Genomic DNA, 22,382 nt, shown 5'->3' with positions numbered 1-22,382 from the left:
CTGATTCTTGTGAACTCAGCTCCTCCCATCGTTGCGGCTGCGCAGTTCAATTTTTCACTCCTCTTTTTTTCAATTTTTCACTCCTACTCTGGCTTCCGGACGCCAAGACAGACCGCTGCCGCCGAATTTAAAGAGACAGGCGATAGTTATTTTAAATACGATAAACGGCAACCATTGTCCCTTAGCTTATTTTCCGTCGCTTCTCGCCTCAGCTTGTTTATTTCGATGGTGATGTTTAATCAAAGTCGCAGCGAGTAGCAGCTTGTCTGTCATCACCCTCCACTCTGCTGGATTTTCCGTCCCTTTGCGCTGTGTGTGCCGAGACTGTCCAGCTAGGCAAAGTAGGGTTGCTCGCTGGCAGGCTGGCTTCCCGACCGAGAGGAAGGTTTGTCGGCTAGCCAACAACTGGAGGTAACACCGAAGCTTCCCTCTCAAGTTGTGGTAGAGGCTCCCGAGCCTCCCGTCGCCGGGATAATGGCGAAGATTCAGGCGCACAGCACCGCGAAGCAAATAAACCAAATTCAAGACAAGCCTTACGTTATAACACAAAAGCAAGTGCAGCAGCAGCACTTCCAGAAGCTGAAGGTAAGAAGACAACGGACACGACAAGGGAAAAGTCCCTCAGAGTCAGAACCATTTTGTTCGTCGGATCATTGCACTGGATTTGAGGCTTTTCTCTTTCTCCTCTAACGTCGAGAGTAGTGAAAGCAACGGCTGGCTAACGTTAGTTAGCTCGCTGGCCTATTAAAAGTAATTCATTGCTAAACAGCCGAACATTGACATTTAAGGTTAGACGTAGAAGCTGTATTTCATTAATGAATGTCTGAGTGACAGTCGAGTGGCACAGTTAGCGGTAGTTTCTTATTTACGATGTCAATAACAGCCACTGTGAGCAAACGTTAACTCAAACCTCGGTTGTGGGAAGTTCCTCCTTGTTCGTTTTTTCAGCCACCCTGAACAAAGTGGAGGACGTCAGCCAGGCTAGCCAAGAACGGCTATTTCAGTTGATTAGCAGCTTCATTACACATTTCTTTGTTATCGCAGTAGTTGGATATTATCATGCTGTTTGTGCCAACACGATGCTGCTGGCTAGGGACCAGCTGTGACTAAACGTATTGTATAAATTCGTATGTGGGTAGGTGTTGTAAGTGTTCGTGGAGTTATTATCGTCAGTTGACTGGCTGTTGGCTAACGTTAGCTTAAACAACCCTCTTTAGATGTGCAGTGTTTGTGACAGCGCTTTGTGTGAACGCATTTTTTTTTTATCGTAACCTAACCTAGCTGGGATGTTATGTATAAAGAAAGCTGGGGTCCACTGAACAAAAGCTGCTCGGTGTTTCATGTATTCGTCCATTTATTTATTTATTTATTTAGCGGTTACTTGTACAGCTTGTACAGCTAACTAGTGCATTTGTTGATACAGCACTTCAGCTGACAATGAAGAAAGCAAACATGACCTATTTATATAACTTCATGTGAAAAACATCCACATATAGCATTGAGGAATGCAGATATCTCGCTTTGTCAGTGCTATATGATAGTAGTACTTGTCAATATGTACAATTATCAATACGACACAAGCCATTGTCCTGTTAGACACGTGAAAGAGCTGGATTGACATCCCTGTGAGATCCTCCTTCATCAACAGCACAAACAGGATGTTCGTTAAAAAAGCTTCTCCACAGGTCCAGATGGGACCGATTGCACTTTGTTCTGCATTAATGAGTTTTGTTTTTCTCTCTGTGTTCAGGTTGAAGATGCCTTGTCATATCTGGACCAAGTCAAAATTCGTTTTGCAAATGATCCTGGCATATACAACAAGTTTCTCGACATCATGAAAGAGTTCAAGTCACAGAGGTATTTGGGCAAGAAGTTATTGTATTCCGTCATACAGTCTCTTGAGATACTGAATCATAGAGCTTGTATGTAGATTTCAATTATGTTTCAAAATGTAAGGCATTTATCAATAAGAAAGAAATTGCACATAGCACCCTACTCCAGTTTATATTGTCTTGAAATTTAGTCGTGGGATGAGATATTATGTGTTTCTTTTTAGACTAAGCTGCAGCACTCATTTTGGTTAGAAGTTGGTTGTCGTCATGCAGCATATGAGAGGAAGCTACTTTATTTTTTGCCTCTGTCATTCACACCACAAAACTGTGTCTATCTGACCGTTCTCTTGAACAGCATCGACACGCCAGGGGTGATAAACCGTGTGTCGCAGCTCTTCCATGGACACCCAGACCTAGTTTTGGGCTTCAATGCCTTCCTGCCACCGGGGTATCGGATAGAGGTCCCCAAGAATGGGGTGGCTTTCCTCCAATCTCCATTCTCCACACAGGTGAGACGCTTTGCAGCTAAAGTTGATACATTCTCAAAACTAGTACTTTATTTATTCTCAAAACGATGAAACTTTCAGCAGATGCATCATTACAAACTCATGCTGTGCTGAAAGGTATGGTATGAACTTTTAAATTCTTAAGAGGAAACAGGTCTGCTTCTTCTGTGCTGAATTTCAATTGTGCGCACTGTTTTAAATTCAGTCAAGATCCCAATGTTTGGAAAGATCCAAAATCTGCCATCCTGAATTGTGCACATACACTCAGTTGCCAGTTTATGTATCATAAGGTTGAATCAATACTTATTTAAAACATCCATCCATCTGTACCAGCTTGTCCTTTTCAGGGTGATGGGGGTGCTGGAACCGATCCCAGTTGACATTGGGCAAAGGCGGGGTACATCCTGGACAGGTTGCCAGTTTATCATAGGTCTGACACATAAGAGACAGACAACCACAGAGGCAGACAAATATCACGCTCACATTCACACCTACAGGCAATTTAGAGTCAACAATTAACCCAACCTATATGTCTTTGGACTGTGGGAGGAAGCTGGAGAACCCAGTGAAAACCCACACTAACACCACACATAAGGCCCCAATGAACATTACTACTTAATGAATGTGGGATTCACTACAGAAGTACCTAATAAGCAGGAAACAAAGTGTATGTCATGTGTATAAAAATGCACTGCAATGGGTGGGTGTCTCTCCTAGGCAATTTGGTAGATATTTTAGATATATTGTCTACATTTTGATATTTAAAAAATCAGTAAAAGTTCTTAATGTTTTGATGCACTGTGACTCAAAACTGTTCAGATGTTTGCTTCAGCTCGGATTCAGTTTCAATTCAGTTCACATTTGGTGTGCTTCATAGTTTATTGAATTTTCAGCTTTGGCTTACAGAAAAAAAAAAATCATAAAGAATGCAGAGACCAGTTTCAGGTTCGTCACTTTCACATGCAGTAAGTCCAGCGGACTTTAAGGTGCTTTTGAAGATGAAAATAGTCACAGAAAAGAATGTTCTGCAGTCACTCTGAGGCAGACCAACATGCCAGACTAAATGAAGGATTTTAATATACCTTTGCTGCCTAAAAAGCATTCCTGTCTGTGTAAAAAAAAACTTGGTTTTAATGTCAAGAACCAAATGCCAATGTTGTTTTCCTCTGTGAGAGATTTTCTTGTTTGGATGGCTTGACTAAGGAATTTGTTTGGGCAACCTGAGGAACAGCGGAGGTGTGTGTCATACACACATGCAGAGTTTTACTTGAGATTTGCATCAAAACTGTTACTGATGGCTGTGTTGATTTTAGAATTAGTCACTCAATATAAGTGAGACAATACCGATATAATATAGGCACAAAAGATGCACAATGTTGTTAAATAACATTAGAAAATATTTTGTATAACTTCTTAATTGTGACTTCAAGGGAACACTTGCTGTATCTGAAATCCAAACCACATTACCCTCCCCCTTTTAGTGTACTATATTTACAATCAGCCATTTTATTTGAGTTTCAGATATATGCACAATGTAAAGCCCTAAAGAATTTTCACAATGCAAAGGAAAAAGGGACCATGGCATGTACAATACTTCCTGCTAACAATCCCACAATGCAATGTGTCAAATTTTACAAGTGTGAAAAGATACCATTTATAGAATTGTTTTCGTTACCGAGAGTTGCAGTTTTTCTTCATTTCCATCCTGTTCTACCTCAAAGAATTTGTGACAATGCAATTTACTGCTCACTCTGGAGCTAATTATTTATGGAGTAGTAAATGAATGAATAATGGAGTCATTTTTAACACAGCCCCTGAGACAAGTATGGTAAAAGTGTTGACATTTTTTAGCATTAACATTGTTTAATCACCATCTGGCCTGGCATTCACAGTCAGATATTTTTCCCCTAATCTTATTTTAAGCATCCAACTTAAGTTACTTTATTGAATGTACCTCTATCCATGCAGCTCAACTTCCTCCTTCTTCTTCATCTGCCCAGGTATCCCCAGGCCAGCAGGGGAAGAGTGTTACCACCTCTGCAGTGACCGCAACCTCAGGTAGTGCCTCTGCCGCCAATGTTGAAGCTGGACCTGCCCAGACCAGTGATGTCAAGGCGGCCCCATTAGAGCCCCTCTCTTCCTCAACCCCAGCAGGACCTCCAGAGCCTCCCAGCAGGCTTTCTCTTCCCCTGGCAAGCAGAGAGAGCCAAAATCAGGCGACCACCTCGTCTGTGTCCCCGCCTGCCTCAGAGACGAGCCCCGTAGAGTTTGACAGTGCCATCAGCTATGTGAACAAGATTAAAAATCGTTTCCTGGATCACCCAGAAATTTACAGAGCCTTCCTAGAGATTCTTCATACATATCAGGTACTGTGGACAAAAAAAATGAGTGATTTAAGTTGCTTTTTAGTTGGATGTTATGGAAAAATGTAGGCAATGTAGGTTTTCATCAGTTACTGAGGTGTTGTTTTTTTGCAACCTCTCTTTCCACCTCAAAGATTTTACTGTTCTCGTTGGTATTTAACAAAGCAGAGGTCTCCTAGCACTGTTATTCTAGTGAGAATCTGTGTCCTTTCTAAATGGCTTTATGGTATTTTAAATAAGAACTAAACAAGAAAATAAAGGTCATAGTTGGAATTGTTTTTGTCCAGTAGCAAATTCTTAGAGCAGTGAGTTCCTTGGAGGGCAGTTTCTGTCTCCTGCATCAAGACTGACTATCGTGTGCAGCCAGGCCAAAGAATTGAAAGTTTTAAAATTAAGTTTGGTTCCTCGCCTCTGATCACCACTTTCCCTGTGCCACCCCTCAGAAGGAGCAGCTGGAGGTGAAGGAGAGTCGAGGCAGCCGAGGCAGCAGTGGGATGACAGAAGATGAAGTGTTTTCGAAAGTTGCCAGTCTTTTCAAGGGGCAGGAAGACCTGCTGGCTGAGTTCGGACAATTCTTACCTGATGCCAAGAGATCATTGGTCAGTAAAGCAGCAGAGAGATATATAATGTTGCAGGTTCAAAATGCATAATAAAAATCAAAAAGGTTGTTACATAGTTACACAGTCAGTGGCCTGTCAAACATTCTTTGAATGCCATAATTGGAAGTGCAAGTCCAAAGAAAAGCTGAAACAATTTTGAAGATTAGTAGATTAGTCAATCAACAGAACATTCATTTGCAACTATTCTGATAATTAATTAATCAAGTTTAAGTCATTTTTCAGGCAAAAATGCCAAAATATCCCTGGCTTTTGCTTCACAAATGTGAATATTTGCTGAAGTAAATGAAAGGGCTGTTGGCTGCACAAAAGTATGTCAATTTGGGCTCTAGGAAATTGTAAAAATTCTTGATTGGGCTTTTTCGCAATTTTCTGACACTTTGTGACACTTTTCCCGTGTGCTTCATCTTCTGTAGTTCACAGGGAGCTCACTGACAGGAGGGAAAGAGCAGTTGAAAAGGCCGGAGGAAGAGGACACGATAACCAAACAAAACAAAAAGAGGCCCAGGCCCATCCTACTGCAGCACATGTCCCCACTGCTCAAGGTAAACTCTCAATTTAGAATAAGCGCCTCAGGCAATGCACCAATGTACAGTATGTACACATGTCCTTGTTCCACCCTTTGTTTTGTTCCTAAAGCAAGAGTTCAAAAGCTTCAACTTCAATAACTAATATAAATGTAAAATTATTAAGTGTTGATTTCTTTTTTTGTTTAGAAAAAAATGAAGTATTCCTGTACCAAAGATCAGTCCTTTGCTTCGGTTGGCAAACACGGAGTCTTAAGAGAATTCTCCTTCTTTGATAAGGTGAGGACTCAGTTTCCATGGCAGTGATGCTGGATTTCCCACTTCCTTCATTCATACTGTTCATTTGACCCACTGCTACAGTTTTTTTTATATCTTTTTTTATTAACTGGTCTAACTTCCCTGTCAACACACACACATCATTCAGGTGCGTCGCCTGTTTAAAAGCCAGGAGGTGTATGAGAACTTCCTGCGCTGCATCGCCTTGTTTAACCAGGAAGTAGTTTCAGGAGCGGAGCTGCTACAGCTAGTCACTCCTTTCCTGGGGTGAGTGGATGGAAAGTTGAGCTAATAAATGTGTGAAATGGCTGGATGCAATCAGAAAAATGGATACAGTAGCTGCAGGGAGCCAACAGAAAGTGTAGATGCCAATGTCTGGTGTTGTTTAAGAGGTATACTGGTATTACTGCGGTAATAGGTATATGCTATTAAAGTTACTGATTTGATCTTATCAGTTATGAACCTTACTGTGCCAAAAGAAATAAACTAATGTGACATAATGCAGAGTCTTATTCACATTACCTTTTACTATTCTGAGGGAGCACTCAGCTGTTCTCCTCCTGATTTATCTGTCATTCATGCTTTCATCCATCTCCTTCCAGGAAGTTTCCCGAACTGTACACACAGTTCAAGTCATTTCTGGGGGACAAAGAGCTCTCTCATGCTGTGTCAGGGCTGTCGGATCGCTACATGGAGGGGGGAGGGGGCAGGGAGGTGGATTATGCCTCCTGCAAGCGCCTGGGGTCCAGCTACAGAGCACTGCCCAAGACCTACCAGCAGCCTAAATGCAGCGGGCGCACTGCCCTATGCAAGGAGGTACACCCACTTTCATTTTTCTAAACAGCTGTCAGTAGATCAGTGCATTGCTCAAAGGTGACGTGCTGAGTTTTTTTGTAAACAAAGTTACTGTTTATGTTCAGTGTTACTCACCATGATGCATTGTGTGTATCCTTGAGGGCTGCTGAATGCTTTTCCATCCTTACAAAACATTTGCAAAGCAAATTAATGATAGAAATGCTCAAACAGTGTATCATTGTGAACTGTTATGCTATATGAAGAGTTTTCCCATTGATGTTTTTACATTTGTGTCTATATGTGCGTAGGTGTTGAACGACACCTGGGTGTCATTTCCCTCTTGGTCAGAGGACTCCACCTTCGTCAGCTCGAAGAAGACTCCTTATGAGGAGCAGCTGCATCGCTGCGAGGATGAAAGATTTGAGGTGCGTAATCCTAACAGGGATTCTGTTTACGCTTCCTGTAGCGCAGGGAGGTTTGTATAAACAACTTACACAATGTATGTTTTTATCTTTTTGTGTAATAAGCTTTAACACATACAGTATGTCCTGTCCTCTTATAGTGCTGGATTACAACTGCTCAGAGTCTCCTTAAGCTATGACAAAGTGTAATATTAAGTTTAAAGTTTAAAGGTTAAGTTTAATTCTAAACAGAGTGTTATCATAATTGCTAAAGTCAGCAAGGATCAGGAGCACAATTTTCTGTTGACTGCTTGTGGCAGGCTGAGCGCTGAATGTGGTGAACAAAAGCGGATATTTGGGTGACATCATCAGAGATGATGATGTGCAGTGCCAGTGTTGTAAACTCTATGTCAATATGCTGACTTGTAAGTTTTGTATGTGTACAAATGCTGTTAAAACAACCATTTTTGGAGCCCTATGAACTCCACTGTACACAGCTCACTTGTGGTAGAGTTATAGTAGCGCAAAAATGAATCTTGCTCAAGCACCCAAGATGGACAAGTGCAAGTCATATGTTTGTGACTTGTAATGTTCCCAGCCTTCAGGCTGTGTTGAGGAATTTTTATACAAATTTATGCATTGATAAACTGATTATAAAATGTAATCATAGTAGCTCTAATAAGCCCACACAGAGTGACACAATTGCCTTGTTTTTAAAAACACGGGAACAAAAGTCTGTATGTTTTTTAATCACTGTGGACTTGTGAACTGCAGTGATACCTGCATTTATTTTAATTTCATACTGATATGGACCCCTGTGTCTGCAATACAGTTGAATTAAATTAATTAAATAAATAAATAAATTGTAGTTGGTGGCTGTCTTCTTAAGCCTCTGTGTCCATATCTCTCTACTTATAGTTGGACGTGGTTCTGGAGACAAACCTGGCCACCATCAGAGTGCTAGAGAGTGTCCAGAAGAAGCTCTCCCGCCTTTCCCCAGAGGACCAGGACCGATTCAGATTAGACGACTGCCTGGGCGGCACCTCTGAGGTCATCCAGCGTCGTGCCGTGTATCGTATCTATGGCGACAAAGCCCCTGAGATCATTGAGGGACTGAAGAGGAGTCCTGCTACTGCTGTGCCTGTGGTGCTCAAGAGGTCAGGAATGTCTTTTTATTTCACATTTCATCAGTAGTAAAATGGTTAATGTAAGAAATTAAGTGGCTGAGTTCTTGTTTTTATGATTTTGATTTGCATGCATCACTATTACGGTCAATTAGACATATTGATGGAATGCTCTAATTTTCTTGTGTATCAACATTGTGAATATGGAAAGGAGATTGTTGCTTGCAGTTAGACAGCACATTTAATTTACATTACCAGCAGCAGGGTATGAAATTAACAAAATATTTTGGGGGCAATTTTGGCCCCCACGGTCTAAAAAATGGGGGCATTTTCAAAATGTTTGGGGGCCATCAAAAAATTGTAATTATGTTCTAACAATAAGCACATGAAAAGCAAAACCAACTAAGATAGTGTCTTCACTCTTCAGTAGAAACCACTATAAATGAAATAAATAATGGGTTACATAAAGTTATGGTTGCAAAATATAACTCAGATTTCCTATAATTCAACCAGTTTAAATGTGATGATTTAACCATTAATCTACTGATAGCAGTACTAATGTTTCACCACATTACAGTTACTTTTACTGTTAAAAAGGCCAAATTACTATAAATTCCTTAGATGCAATCCTGGAAGTAAGTTAATTTAAACTTTAACATTCATTCTACCTTAATTTTTCATTAATTTGTCATTGTGTAGACACAGATCACCCAAGAAATGGTTAATTTATACTTATGGTACAGCAAAGCCCCCTCCCCTTCTCTGTCAGATTACTCTCACGTAATCAGTGCAATCTCGTTGATTATGTCTGGAAAATGAGTTGTAGACGTGACGGTAAATTAATTTAAAGAAAATAAAATTATACTTCTCATACTAATTATACTACTAATGTCAGATTGTAATACTGTTAAAAATATAAATACATATAGTTGTTTCGAAAACTTGGGGGCAATTTTGGCCCCCGGAACATGGCTTTTGGGGGCATTCTTGGATAAATTGCGGGCCAAATGGCCCGTGGCCCTTGCTAATTTCTGACACTGACCAGCAGGGAGGTTTAACTAAGAGACAGTATGATAGAAATGTTGATTTGCTGAGAGTATGCTTGCCTGTTGTATCAATTGTAAACGATACCAACAGACGTTTTTTTAAAAAGTACTTGTTTTGTAAGTACGCAGGTTGAAATGTGGGTTTTACAATGTGGCAGACTTTCACATTAAGAGTGCACCTAAGACCTCCATGTTCCCTCCGACAGATATTTTTACCCTTTTAATTAACGTGAACAACAAATTCGAGTGAAGACATGCTAATGTAGCATATTAGCTGTGTTTTGTATTTACACTTAAGTTGTGTCTTCCATTGCAGGTTGAAAGCCAAGGAGGAGGAGTGGAGAGAGGCCCAGCAGGGTTTCAACAAGATTTGGAGGGAGCAGTACGAGAAGGCTTACCTGAAGTCCCTCGACCACCAAGGAGTCAATTTCAAACAGAACGACATGAAAGCCCTGCGGTCGAAGAGTCTGCTCAATGAGATCGAGAGCGTCTACGACGAGGTAAAAACCTTTTTCCCAGCTCCCAACTCTGAACACTTTTCAGAGATGATGATAATAAGGTGCAAATGTGTCAACTTACATTTATGTGTAATTTTTTAGGCAAACTTGTAGAGTCATGCTGGAGGTTGTTGGCAATTAGAATTGTTCATTATATCTTAAATTGTTAATGGGTTATTTAACCTCCTTCACATTTCAAAAAATGCATTCAAACCCAGAGCCAACCAAACAAAACAAATTACCTCATTTTGGTGGTCATTAATTTGTGACGATTGGGTGAATTGATACTGATTGAATTGAGTTTTGAATGGGCCCAAAAAATCAGCCCGACCCTACATGAACCCACATAGTTTGTGTCCAAGCCCAACCCAAACCTGATTTGAAAACATTTATTACAAGCTAAAGTCAACTTAAGTCTTTTCAGCAAAGTAAAAGACATTTGTGACACCAGGGTCAGTTTGTTAATAGCCACTCAGAGAGCCAATGGTTCAGAGCTCCACACTCTCACAGTGGCAGAGCTTACTCTGGAGACACAGTAGCAGACCATCAAGCGCAGTTAAAGTGAAAGCTTAACCATTCAGTAATTTATGTGGAAGTAGAACACTGTAACACCAGAAAATTGTTGAGAACTTAACCTGATCCAAACTTGGGAATATGTGGAAAAATTATGGCATGGGCTCTCATTTACAAAACATATTCTTATTTATAAAACTGTGCATATGCCTGCCAGTGCGCAATTTCCTTTTATACTTCCCAAATCAACTTTGAATAGTCCGCACATGGATCAGCCTGATATCCCACCCTCTACACGCCCACACTCGGCCATAAATGGTCAACGCAAAGCACTTTCTGATGCATAGAAATGAGCCAGCTAATGAGTCGCTCTTTACGGTGAATCATGGGAATGCCCGAGTGTCACAGCCGTATTTATATGTTTACAGCAATCTGCAAACTGATTGCTCCACACCTTTTAAAAATGGTCGCAATAATCAGTGATATCCCCACCTTGGGATATCATTTGAAAATCAATGTTTGATAGATGAACACAGTTTATGTATTAATTTAAGTTTGTTATGGCGATCTTGGCCTGCATTATGAGTAGGACTCATAATGAGAATATGGAGTGTAATGATGCGTGAAAAGCAGTCACTGGCCTCTTCTCCAGACTTTGATAATTTACACATTCTATATGTGCAGGTGGTGAAGATGTACATAAGGTGACTGGAAAAGGCGGAGTGTGTGTGGCAGCCATGGCAGTGTCACCAGTGCGCTCTGTGCGCACAGTTGTGTTTACTGCAGCAATTTTACAAACAACAACGAAAATCATACTTGGTGGTACATGCACATTGCACAGCTGTTGATGCTCTGTTTTGCAATTATGTAATGCTAGGCCTATATGATGTGTGTATTCAAAAGCTGCGGTGTGCTCCACAGCTGACCATAAGTGTGGGCAGCATACAGTCTGGCCCTCTGCTCTGTGCTCTGAGGGTGGCAATTTGATAGCGAGACATCACTGCTGAAATAATAAGCAGAATCCAATGTGAGATTTGAGATGGCCTTCAAATTTTACAACTTTTAGATGCTTATAGAAAAGTTGTGGCTGACTGGCACAAATAAAATGGCTGGACTGGATATTTTTGATAACACCCATAAATACCATGTGATATGAGGCAAAATTTATTGTGTGAGAGACATCATATGTGCACTGATTGCTCTCACATTTGATTACTACAATCTGGCTCCAATTCACTGCATCAGCATCTGCATCGCCACTTTACCCTGTCTCCAAAATGTTCGCATGAGTCAGAGTTTCCTTAAAGGTGCGCACATTCTCCCGGCAAATCTATCTTTTCTCTTATTTTATGGTTTCCTTGTATTGTTGAGCTTTACGGTTCAGTCTTGGCCTCGGAAACAGGAGTTGGTATTAATAATCTCAACTGACATCTCAACCTGCTGATGAGTATTGTATGATATGATGGAAAGTTGTAGAACAAGCAAGTAAATGTACCTTAAATTGAGATTGTTTTGTCATTTCCTTGCACATTGTTTTCTTTACACCCTTTGTGTGGTTCTGCTCTCAGAGAAAACTTTGTAGTTGCAACGGAATTGATAATATTTTCCCCTTGAATTTTATATAGGAAGATTAAATTCTCTGAGATTAATGAAACTCATTGAAACCCATTATCAGTCACAGTGTGTTTTTTCTGAAATTGCCTGCATTCATCTGTTTTTCTGTTTCTCAGCGCCAGGAGCAAAGCACAGAAGAGGGCGGAGTTGGCCAGCAAGGCCGTAACGGCTCCGGTGCGGCCACTACCAGCGAGCCTCACATGGTGTTTACATACGAAGACAAACAGATCCTGGAGGACGCTGCCTCGCTCATCATCTACCATGTCAAACGTCAGCCCACCATCCACAAAGACGACAAGGACCACATCAAGCGCATCATTCAGCACTTTGTCCCCGACCTGTTCTTCTCCCGCCGTGGCGAGCTCAGCGATACCGAAGACTGGACGGATGAGGAGGTTGAGCCTGAGGAGGGGGGAGAGAGAGCAGTAGGAGGTGGAACAGCAGCAACAGCAGTAGTAGGAGGAGGAGGTGGAGGAGTTGGAGGAGGGAATGGTAATTCTAATAATGCACCAGGAGCAGCAGCAGCAGCAGCAGCAGCTACAGGTAATCAGTCTCAACCCCAGCCTGCCCAGTCACAGCCCCAGACCCAGTCCCAACCCCAGCAGCAGCTCAATGGTGAGTCCAGGCGGAGGCGCTGCAGCCCATCCCAACCTGCAGACACAGAGGCCTCCACCACCTCCAGTAGCATGAGCCAACCTGCAGGGACTGCCACATCCACCCCTGGATCTACGCCCATGGAGACGGGTTCAGGTGCGGCCGGGGAGAAGGTGGACCTGCGTGACCCTGAAGCGGAGCACCAGAAGGAGCTGGACGGTGTCTACAACCTTTTCTTCGTCAACAACAACTGGTATTTCTTCTTGCGGCTGCACCAGACCCTCTGTACGCGGCTGCTGCGGGTTTACCGACAGGCGGAGCGGCAGCTACTGGAGCACCGAGCTGAGCAAAGCAGGGAGAGGCTGCTTTTGGCCGAGGGAAGGAGAGAAAAAGCATGTGACCTCGCCATGGAGCTCCGCCTCAAACAGCCCAGTAAGTTCAACCACTGGTTGGTTACACAAATCTTAGAATGGTTCAAATAAAGTATTTAATTTGAGTTGGTTTGAGTCATATCTGACTCAGCATGGACAAATAAGATCAGTGCAGGAGGTTGTGTTTTGTTTTAGAACCCTGAACCATGATCAGGACTTGTAATATATGTATTACCCCACCGGGGAGATAAGTTAATTACTTGTAATGACCACTGAATCACAGAGAGCATTTAAATCTGTTTCTGATGTTCACCTAAATTATTCAAGATCCACAGTGTCGAGTGAGTCATAGTCACACTTCATGACAAATGGGAAGGCTTGTTGAAAATTATTCCAGATGTGTAAAAAGACAGTTTTTATTCTTTTCTTTGACCTTGCAGCATTTGAAGTGAAGTTTTAAGTTTGACAAAAGAAACAAAATAGTAACTACTCAGTGTGTTATTTGACTTCCTGGTAATATGCCTAGTGTAGTACTGTGTGTCTTAGTTAATCTGGTGTAGCATAATATTTACTTTTGGTAAGTATCAAGGCCACTCATTGCATTTTTGCATTTAGAGATTCATTAGTATGCTGTAGGTATTGATAAACTGCGGTAAAATTCCTGATGTTCACAATTTCAATTATCATTAAAGTTGTGTTTGATTATTGCGCTTTAAAGAATATCGTCCAGCATCGACCAATGTTAGCAACAGTCTCCCACACGCAGGTGCAGCATGCAATATGGGCTTGTATTGCTATTGTATTGTTTACAGAGTGGGCATGCAGCAGGCAAACTGAGCGATGCTACTGGTCCCCTGTCCTCAGCAATAATGGTGCAGACACTTGAGTCAGCATTTCAAAGACAGGCTATTTTTATCATTAATTAATGCACATTTGATAGGGTTTTCATATGTTTACATAAGATGTTGGCAACGTTATAATTTTAATATTAATGCAAACAAAAGTTTGATCGTGTTGCTTATGTTTGTGGTTTTCAATATCAAACTTAATTAAATTATTTAAGCGTGTATCAGTACTTTTCTAACATTTTCAGCACATTTTAACAGTCAAATGATAATAATGAAAAGCTTGATAATTTTGGTCATTATAATAATGATGTTCCATCTCTAGTTTGTTGTATAAAGCCTGATCCATCTTGGAACATTTGTTTATTATAACCCATTCAGCTCCAGATAAACAAGCTGTCATAAACAACCGCTTTGGCTTTTTTATAACACAAACTCTATTCTTAATGTTAAAGTATGTAAAATTAATCTTGTGGTCTGTGCAGCATCATAAAACTGGAAAATGCCATCACAATATTGTTGAGCAAAAGGTGACATCATTAAGGGTCTAGTCCAACCAACAGTCTTAAACCTAGAGAAATTAAATGTACTTTACTGAAAGAAATCAGTGAATTATAACATTTGAAAACCAGGAACCATCAAACATGTGGTATGTTATCTTGAAAAATGCCTTTGAACTGTTAATAAAATAGTTGCTGATTGATTTTCTTTCTAAAATCCACACTGACCTCCATTTTAAGTGCTGCATTTGATTGAACTGCATTTGAACTTTATTATTTTATTCACATCAGAGGTGAAGACAGGGTGTCTAACTCCTGTCTAAGTCTTCCTGTCTGAACATATCCACACTCTGCTGTTGTAACACGTGACATCCCTGTCTTCCACAGGTGAGGTGGAGTTAGAGGAGTACTACCCGGCCTTCCTGGATATGGTGCGCAGCCTGCTGGATGGCAACCTGGACTCCACACAGTATGAAGACACACTGAGAGAGATGTTCACCATCCACGCCTACATCGGCTTCACCATCGACAAGGTCATCCACAACATCATTCGGCAGGTAATGAAAGTTTACTGTCATACAGATAGGGGTGGGGTGATTTGATTCCAATTCAGAGGGCTACGATATGACTATGAAATGATTATCGATGCATTAGAATTTTTTTATTTCTATGCATGATTAATTTTTCCTTCTATTGTCCTTTATTAACGCAAGTAGTAACAGATGGGCGTCCTGAATCACACACTATGTACTCAATATGTGTACTACTGAGGCTTGGGTGTTTTCATTTTTCATACCTTCATACAGGGTCCAAAATTTACACCCACCAAGCGCCAAATGCAGGTAGATTTTCCTTTCGGCAAGTAAATGTACGAGGGCTACCTGTCACACTGTACCAAAGTGTGACAGGCACCACAACAGTCATGTAATGAAAAACTATGCTGAGAGTGTAGACTGCGTTTTGGTGTTATTTTGGTGTACGCGTCACTGCTGCTCCTCTCCTGTCAGTGTCGGAGTTTCAAGACACACACACACACACACACACACACACACACACACATGTGTTTTTATGTGCGGCTAAACAGTGCCGTGAGTTTATCGTCTCAAATGCTCCTAGCTCTGTGGCACTGCTTACAGTACGGGACATCAACTTATCTGCTAAAGTATCATTTGCCACTGGTCTGCTGCTAGCTTCCATTAGCCTAATGTGTAGCTGAGAGTTATGAGTTGCACCCACACTTATGAGGGTAATAAAATGATAACGTGGAGGCTTTGTAGTCTAAACCAAAACCCTTAATTGATTCCCACATTTTCAACAGCGGCACATTACAGCTTCACTCTTTCTGTTCTTACCTTTCACAATAAAAGCTTTAGACATACACATACACACTGCATCACTGCTTACCACAGGGAGCTTAGTCACATACTGAAACCATATTATCATATTAAAGTCACCTGCTTGAAATTTTGCTCTGTCCTCTATTTTAAGTTTGTATTCAACATATTGTAATACCTTATTATCTCAATGAAATGTACTGAAACAAATGTATATGTGATACAAAAAGGCAATTTGTTATTTTTGCCAGTTAAAAATTATGCTGGGGCAGTGAATTGATTTCTTTTACCAGCTACTTGTGATCAAAGACGTTGTATCCTGTATACCATTGTCTAGCCTACAGTGTTGTGTTTCTTATATGCAATTAGCCTACTTAGATAAGTCTTGCTGGGCTTAAATACTTATGGCCCATAGCATAATAAACAGAGATAGGATTTAAGTGCCCTTCTCGCTGGAGGAACAAATGGCACTTGTTTAGGGACACCGACATGTCAGTGGACTAATCAGAGATGATGTGTTGAATAAGATCATGTGGCGACTAAACTGTTTTTGTAGTTCGAAAAAGTAATCTCAAGATAAAGTTAGATGTGGCAATACTCACAAACAGAGGGAGAGACATTTTATTTATCTATTCATCAATGTTTACTAGTTCTATAACGTTATCCCCACCACTCTACTATGTTCTGGCAGTAGAGACTGACCTCTGGTGGTGGGTGCTGTGCACTACAATCGTCTCAATACAGCATTTCCACATCAGTTTAATAGAAAGATGAGCGTCTATGTTTTTTATGTTATTGAAAATCAGACTTTACAGAGTTCTAAATACTTCCGTACTGCTAACACCCCAGCCTAGTACTTTTGTTCAACATATTTTTTGTGTGATATCTAGAAGTATCTTTTTCGGAAGCACTTAGCTGTAATTACTACATCTCTTCCTGAGATCCTCCTTGCCAGTTAGAGATGCATAACCATGGCAACCAGTGCCAATTTCTGCTCTATCGGTGACTGCGACACCTAACAGCAAGCTCAATAAAATTCTTGAGTTTTTTTTTTTCTTTATGTCTTTATTAAATCGAAAAGTTACTGACATTACAGAGCTGCCTCAGTCGCTGTCTGTTTTTGTCGGTTATGAACGTTGTCATTGCTATTGAATTGCATTATGGGATATTTATGCCAGTGCTGTGTCCAGTGTTTTCATACCGTTATATTTCATGGGAATAGTTTGCAATCCACGTACCAATGGCTTCATGCTAAGGTTGGCGGCAAATTAACAAATCTCACATACTGTTTTAGCGTCCTAAAAAGCATGTTAGTATGAAAATCTGGGTGCAGGCCTTGCTTAGTCTAGCTTAGAATGTAAACAGGATGCATGTGTTTATATCAGTTACCTTTCACCATCAAATTGGTTATTGGTAAGAAACATACAGCCCAGTCTCACAAAATTGTAACAGGTCATTATAAGGTTGAGGTTTTAATTTTCCAATTATTGACTTCTCTGCATCCAGACATATTCTTTCAAGAAAGAACTGGGATGCATCCAAGAATTGATTTTTTTCACTTCACCTCTAAATGCTGAGTCGGTGAAAACATTTAACAGTGTCCTATTGTAATCCCCACTTTTGTTTGACCTCAGCTGCAGCACCTGGTGAGCGACGAGGTGTGTCTGCAGGTGGTGGACCTGTACCTGGCTGAGAGGAAGAGGGGAGCAGCGGGGGGAAACCTGTCTTCGCAGTGTGTCAGAGCAGCCTGGGAGACCAGCTACCAGTGGAAAGCTGAGAGAGTCATGGCTGAGGAGAACTGCTTCAAGGTGAGCACAGCGTCCTTGGTGAATGTAGAAGTGGATTACCTATGTGGCCTTGACACTCTGCTGTTGTTTGAGGAAGAGAAAATGTTTTCTGTCATCATCCTCCATTTTGGCTGCAGTGGAAATATGCTGTTTATACCTGTTCAGTAATTTTAGAGGACAGTGTGAACACTAAAGGATAGGCTTTTAGGCTGTCTTAATTTATCTGATGTTGATAACTGGGGTAGGCAGTTTTCTGGAAGAGGGGAGAAAAAAGCCAGAGTTGGAAAATACACACTCCTCCTGCAGCTCTCATCTCTGTCTTAAACGTCTCCCACCTTGTACAATAACCTGTACAAGCACCAGTCAGTCATTTCAGTCATTGCGATTATGATTATGATCCTGATGCCGTTACATAGCGGCAATTCTTAAACCGCTTTCCCCAGCTTTAATGCAGTGGGCTGTGGGCGAAGGTAGTTACAGTCATTTAGACATAGAAGTGACACTGCTGATACACAGCCAGTTATACTACAGCGAGATGAACATGGTCTCTTTAAATTCAGTTACATATAATCAGAGCACCTTACTCTGGCACCAAAGCCTTCTGTAGAGATTTTAACTTTAATCTCCTGGTTTTATTCAGCTGTTGTAAGCTGATTTTTAGTGATTCACTGATGTTTCTTTGTGTCTTCAGGTGATGTTTCTCCAAAACAAAGGTCATGTGACGATGACTATTGAGCTGCTGGACACTGAGGAGGCCCAGGCTGATGACCCGTTAGATGTACAGGTAAACACACTTACAAACAGACTGACACAGACACTTTGAAATAAATAGATATGAATTTATTAATCTTATTGGACCTTTGCTGTCTTTTCTTTCAGTGCCTGTCAAGCTACATGGAGCAGTTTGTAGGAACTGAGTCCAGTCTGTGTTCTCAAGCAGAGGGCTATTTCTTCAAGCCTGTATTTCTTCCCAGGTACAACAGTTCAACATTTTCTTTAGATTTAGACTTCACCACACCACTTCTCATTTTAAGCTGTACAGATACAAATCTTAACGCCACTCGTCTTGTATATATAATATAGCAAGATCAGCTTGTGTTCACTCAGTCCGTGCACTTTCAACAAATCTTTGTGGACCTCTTTCTGCTTTCCCACTGGTTTTTCACACAAACAAAAACTACGTATACAAACCTTCAGGGTAAAATGTTTTGCTGAGAGGTATTTGATTACCATAGATTGTACAGGTCTTCTGTTGCTGATAAAACATCTGCTTTAGATATATTTGTGCAATAGAGGAAGTAGGCTGTTAAAGAAACTCTATGTAATATTTACTGTTTGTCTACATACTTTTTTATTTTTATTTTAACAAAATAATGAAGGCAGTGGCGTAAGATAGTGATGATGGGCCCCAGTGTGCCCTAGTTACTAGTCATGAAGCACAAACACACACACACACACACATACACACACACACACACACAGAGTTTTAGGTGTGTATATATATTTAACCAACAGTGTGTTTTACTGCCGCTTTTATGTTATATAATGTTGCAGATGTGCCCAGATTGTCACGCTTGAGAGATTTTGCAACTAGTTACTGTAAATCGCATCATCTCATTACATGATTTAACAGAGACTTAGTATTGGACATCAACATACATATCATCCAGCAATCATCATTACATTTCTGTATATGACAAAAACTACAAAAGAAAATAGGAAATTATTAGTTTAACTAAATAGTTTTTATAGTTTTATCATAGTTAATTTAGAATAAGCATGTAATTTGTTACAGATTGATACTATTTTACAAAAACAGAAAACCATCTTAGAGATGGATTTGCCTTTTTGAGGTCATATATAGCACTGCAGCATTTTTGATTTAACGTGAGCTCTTCTTTGTATACAGGCGTATTTCCAAGTGGCAATCGGGCCCCTCCACCCCACGGGCCCCAGTGCAACTGCACTGCCTGCACTGTCTATATTTACGTCCCTGAATGAAGGACCTCTGTTAACAATGCAGTCAGAGTATCACCCACAGGCTGCGAGACCTTGCACTTCAGTGTAGAAATGCCAACATATTAAGTCTTTGTCCTGATTTGAAAATGTCGAGGCTTAGTTTGAAAAATACTTGGCTTAACTTTATTTTATATTTAAGGACAATGCACGTTAATCAACATTTCTGGAAATGTGCCAGTGTTAGCCAGCTGGCTAATTTTTAACTGCAGTCCTTTGACAAGATGTTTTGAAACCAATCGTTTTGTTACAATTTTGAAATTCTCAGACAACATTCATGAATTGAGCGCAGATCTCCCTCAAGGCCAACAGTCAAGTCTTTTATGTTAAGCAAATCTACAAGCACAACCACTGTATACAGTGTGTGTGAATATATTTTCAAAACTATTAGAATTATGTCAAAATCTGGTTTTGCCTCTCTGCAGCCTCATCATCTCAGCTGTGTGTATTTATTACGTACTTCTAAATTGAAAATATCTAATTTGTCTTTAACATCTCTGGTAGAGTTTATTGCAAATCACTCACATATGGATGTGTTTAAGAGTATAATTAGTTGCATATCATGTGTGTATTTATGTTTCTATAGCCACACGTTAGTTTGTGGAAAAAGTGTTGTCCCTGAGTGCTCCATAATGACTGCTTTATGTGTGAAATTTGAGCAGCTACATGTGTAGGCTACCCCAGAGGATTACTGGTACCCGTGAGTGTGGATTGCGATATGAAGTCATCCTATGTCAACGATATATTGAACTTAACTTCTATCTACTGGATTTTAAGGTGTTTGGCATTTATTTAACCAGTCAAGGCCAAATGTCCTATCTTGCAATTTTTAAAGAAAGTAAAAAATAATTTGTGTATCCTCCCTGCGATTCTGAAATTAAGTGGGTTCTTCTTGGCCAATGCTACACACTTCCACAAAGTTTCATGCAGATCAGGCCAGCAGATTTTCCTTAGTCCTGCTGACAAACATACATATCGAACCAAAAATATGACCCTTTTGGCGAAGGTAAAAAAAATTAAAAGGGTCATTGATTTGTCCTCAAAATATGTCATACAAATACTGTAATCCAGTCAGCATGTGAGGGTCTAATAAATGAGTTTCTTCTTGTAGGAACCTGCGTCGTTTCCGTCGCTGGCAGGTGCGGCAGGTGGAGGCAATGCGCTGCAGGAGAGAGTGGCACCGCCAGCTGGGCGTGGAGAACGCCGGTAGTCTGGACTGTCGATTTAAACTCAACACCCACAAGATGGTGTTTGTCATGAACTCTGAGGATTACATGTACCGCAGAGGAGCGCTGGTCAAAGCCAGGAAGGTAGGCTGGAGATTTAATATCAGACACTGGTTTCCGATTGTGGCATGTTTTGAGAGTGTGAGATGTAATGTGGAGAATCTCGGTGTCAATGTGTGTCGGGAAAATCAAACCTTGCTTGTACATTTTCTGCCTGTTAAATCCTGTTTGGTGTCTGACAGTTCTTCCTCCTACTCCACAGTCACAGCACAGAGTGGCAGCGAGCCAGCACGAACGCTTTGACAAGTGGCACCAGGGCTGGCTGGCCAATCACGTTTCGGCCTCGGCTGAACGCTCGGTGCAGAACTGGCTAATGGGCGAGGAGGAAGAGGACATGATCCCCTGCAAGACTACTTGCTTGTCGACTGAGGTGAAAGGGCAAGCGGTGAACAGATACCAAGTTCATTACAGCGGTAGCAAAGCGCCAGCCTCCCCGTAGAGGTCTGCATACAGATGGACATACAGTACACACACACACAGGTTAATGCATGGACGTACAGGACATTCATACACTAAACACAGACATAAACAGCTGCAGTCCCACTTCTCCACCTTCCTCCACGACACGTTCACTCATTCACTTTCACTGATGGATGAAGAACCACAGTGCAGACTCTGGACTGTTTACAGCGGTGGACAGTGAGTCAGTGAATGAGTGCACAGTGAGAGGAGTGATGGCGTGGAGAAAAAGGACCAACACAGACGGTGAAGTAATCAGTGAGAGTGAGCTCGGTCCTTATTGATGGGACGAGTCGGACACGATGGCACAAAAGGAGCTCGTCATCCTCAGAATCATCATCATCATTTCTAGCTTCTCTAATGGCACTAAATGGACATGGAGAAGGTTGATCAGGCGAGACGTTATGAGATCATGAAATTTGTTTCAGAAATGTGAATGTCTGTTTCTTTTTTCTTTTTCTTTTCTTTTTTTTAAGTCAAGTGTAGTTTTTAGCTTCTAAAGCCAGAGAGCCTTCTGTTTGTTGGTTGGTTGGTTGGTTTATGTGTGTTTATATGGAGAGATAATGGTAAACGTGTGTATGTATGTGTATCCTGCTCTTCATTTTGTCTGTTTGTATGCCCAGTACAGGCTCTACAACTCTAGTAATTGCATTATTACTGTATGTGCATATATATATATATATAACAGGGATCCTGTATTTTTATATATGCATCTACACGAGTTGATTGATACATCTTAAGATCACGTGGTTCTTTACAGTGTTTGCTGTCAGCCAACTCTCGATGTTTTGCATTTTGGGTTTTTTTTGTTTTTTTTTTGTATTTTTTCCCTTTTTTGTGTTGTAGCTAAACAAGTTATCACCAAGGCAACAAGGAGTCCTTAAAATTAATTGGTTTAATATGGAGGAAGCAGTCAAATTATGTATCATATTCATGATACTAAATGTTTACTTTGTATTGTCTTTTTTTTGCATACTGACATTGAAAATAAAAGCAAAATATCAGTGTTAAAATAGAATGTATAACATTTATCCTGTATCAGTTATCATAAAATAAACAACCTAGTTGTGACCTTCTTA

At 40.7% G+C, this 22,382-nt stretch overlaps 1 protein-coding gene across 2 annotated transcripts; it reads left to right on the top strand.

Annotated features, from left to right (window-relative positions):
• Positions 1–80: 80 nt before the first annotated feature.
• sin3b (SIN3 transcription regulator family member B) lies at positions 81–22,382 on the top strand. 2 transcript variants are annotated; one of them, XM_050054465.1, is made up of 19 exons: positions 81–585; positions 1,751–1,857; positions 2,188–2,341; positions 4,339–4,704; positions 5,145–5,300; positions 5,735–5,863; positions 6,035–6,124; positions 6,270–6,388; positions 6,724–6,937; positions 7,225–7,341; positions 8,236–8,474; positions 9,804–9,987; positions 12,228–13,137; positions 14,809–14,978; positions 17,390–17,563; positions 18,234–18,326; positions 18,422–18,516; positions 20,670–20,868; positions 21,047–22,382. In XM_050054465.1, the coding sequence occupies exons 1-19, from the start codon at positions 475–477 to the stop codon at positions 21,281–21,283; spliced, it is 3,864 nt and encodes a 1,287-aa protein (XP_049910422.1). In that variant the 5' UTR covers positions 81–474; the 3' UTR covers positions 21,284–22,382. The 2 variants fall into 2 exon arrangements, with proteins under 2 accessions (XP_049910422.1, XP_049910423.1); XM_050054466.1 differs by lacking the exon at positions 81–585 and adding an exon at positions 969–1,135.

The sequence above is a fragment of the Epinephelus moara genome, chromosome 10 (assembly GCF_006386435.1).
Source record: "Epinephelus moara isolate mb chromosome 10, YSFRI_EMoa_1.0, whole genome shotgun sequence".
NCBI classification, from domain to species: domain Eukaryota; kingdom Metazoa; phylum Chordata; class Actinopteri; order Perciformes; family Serranidae; genus Epinephelus; species Epinephelus moara.
Note: the sequence above shows the minus strand (reverse complement) of the source record. Positions and strands in the feature narration are given on the sequence as shown.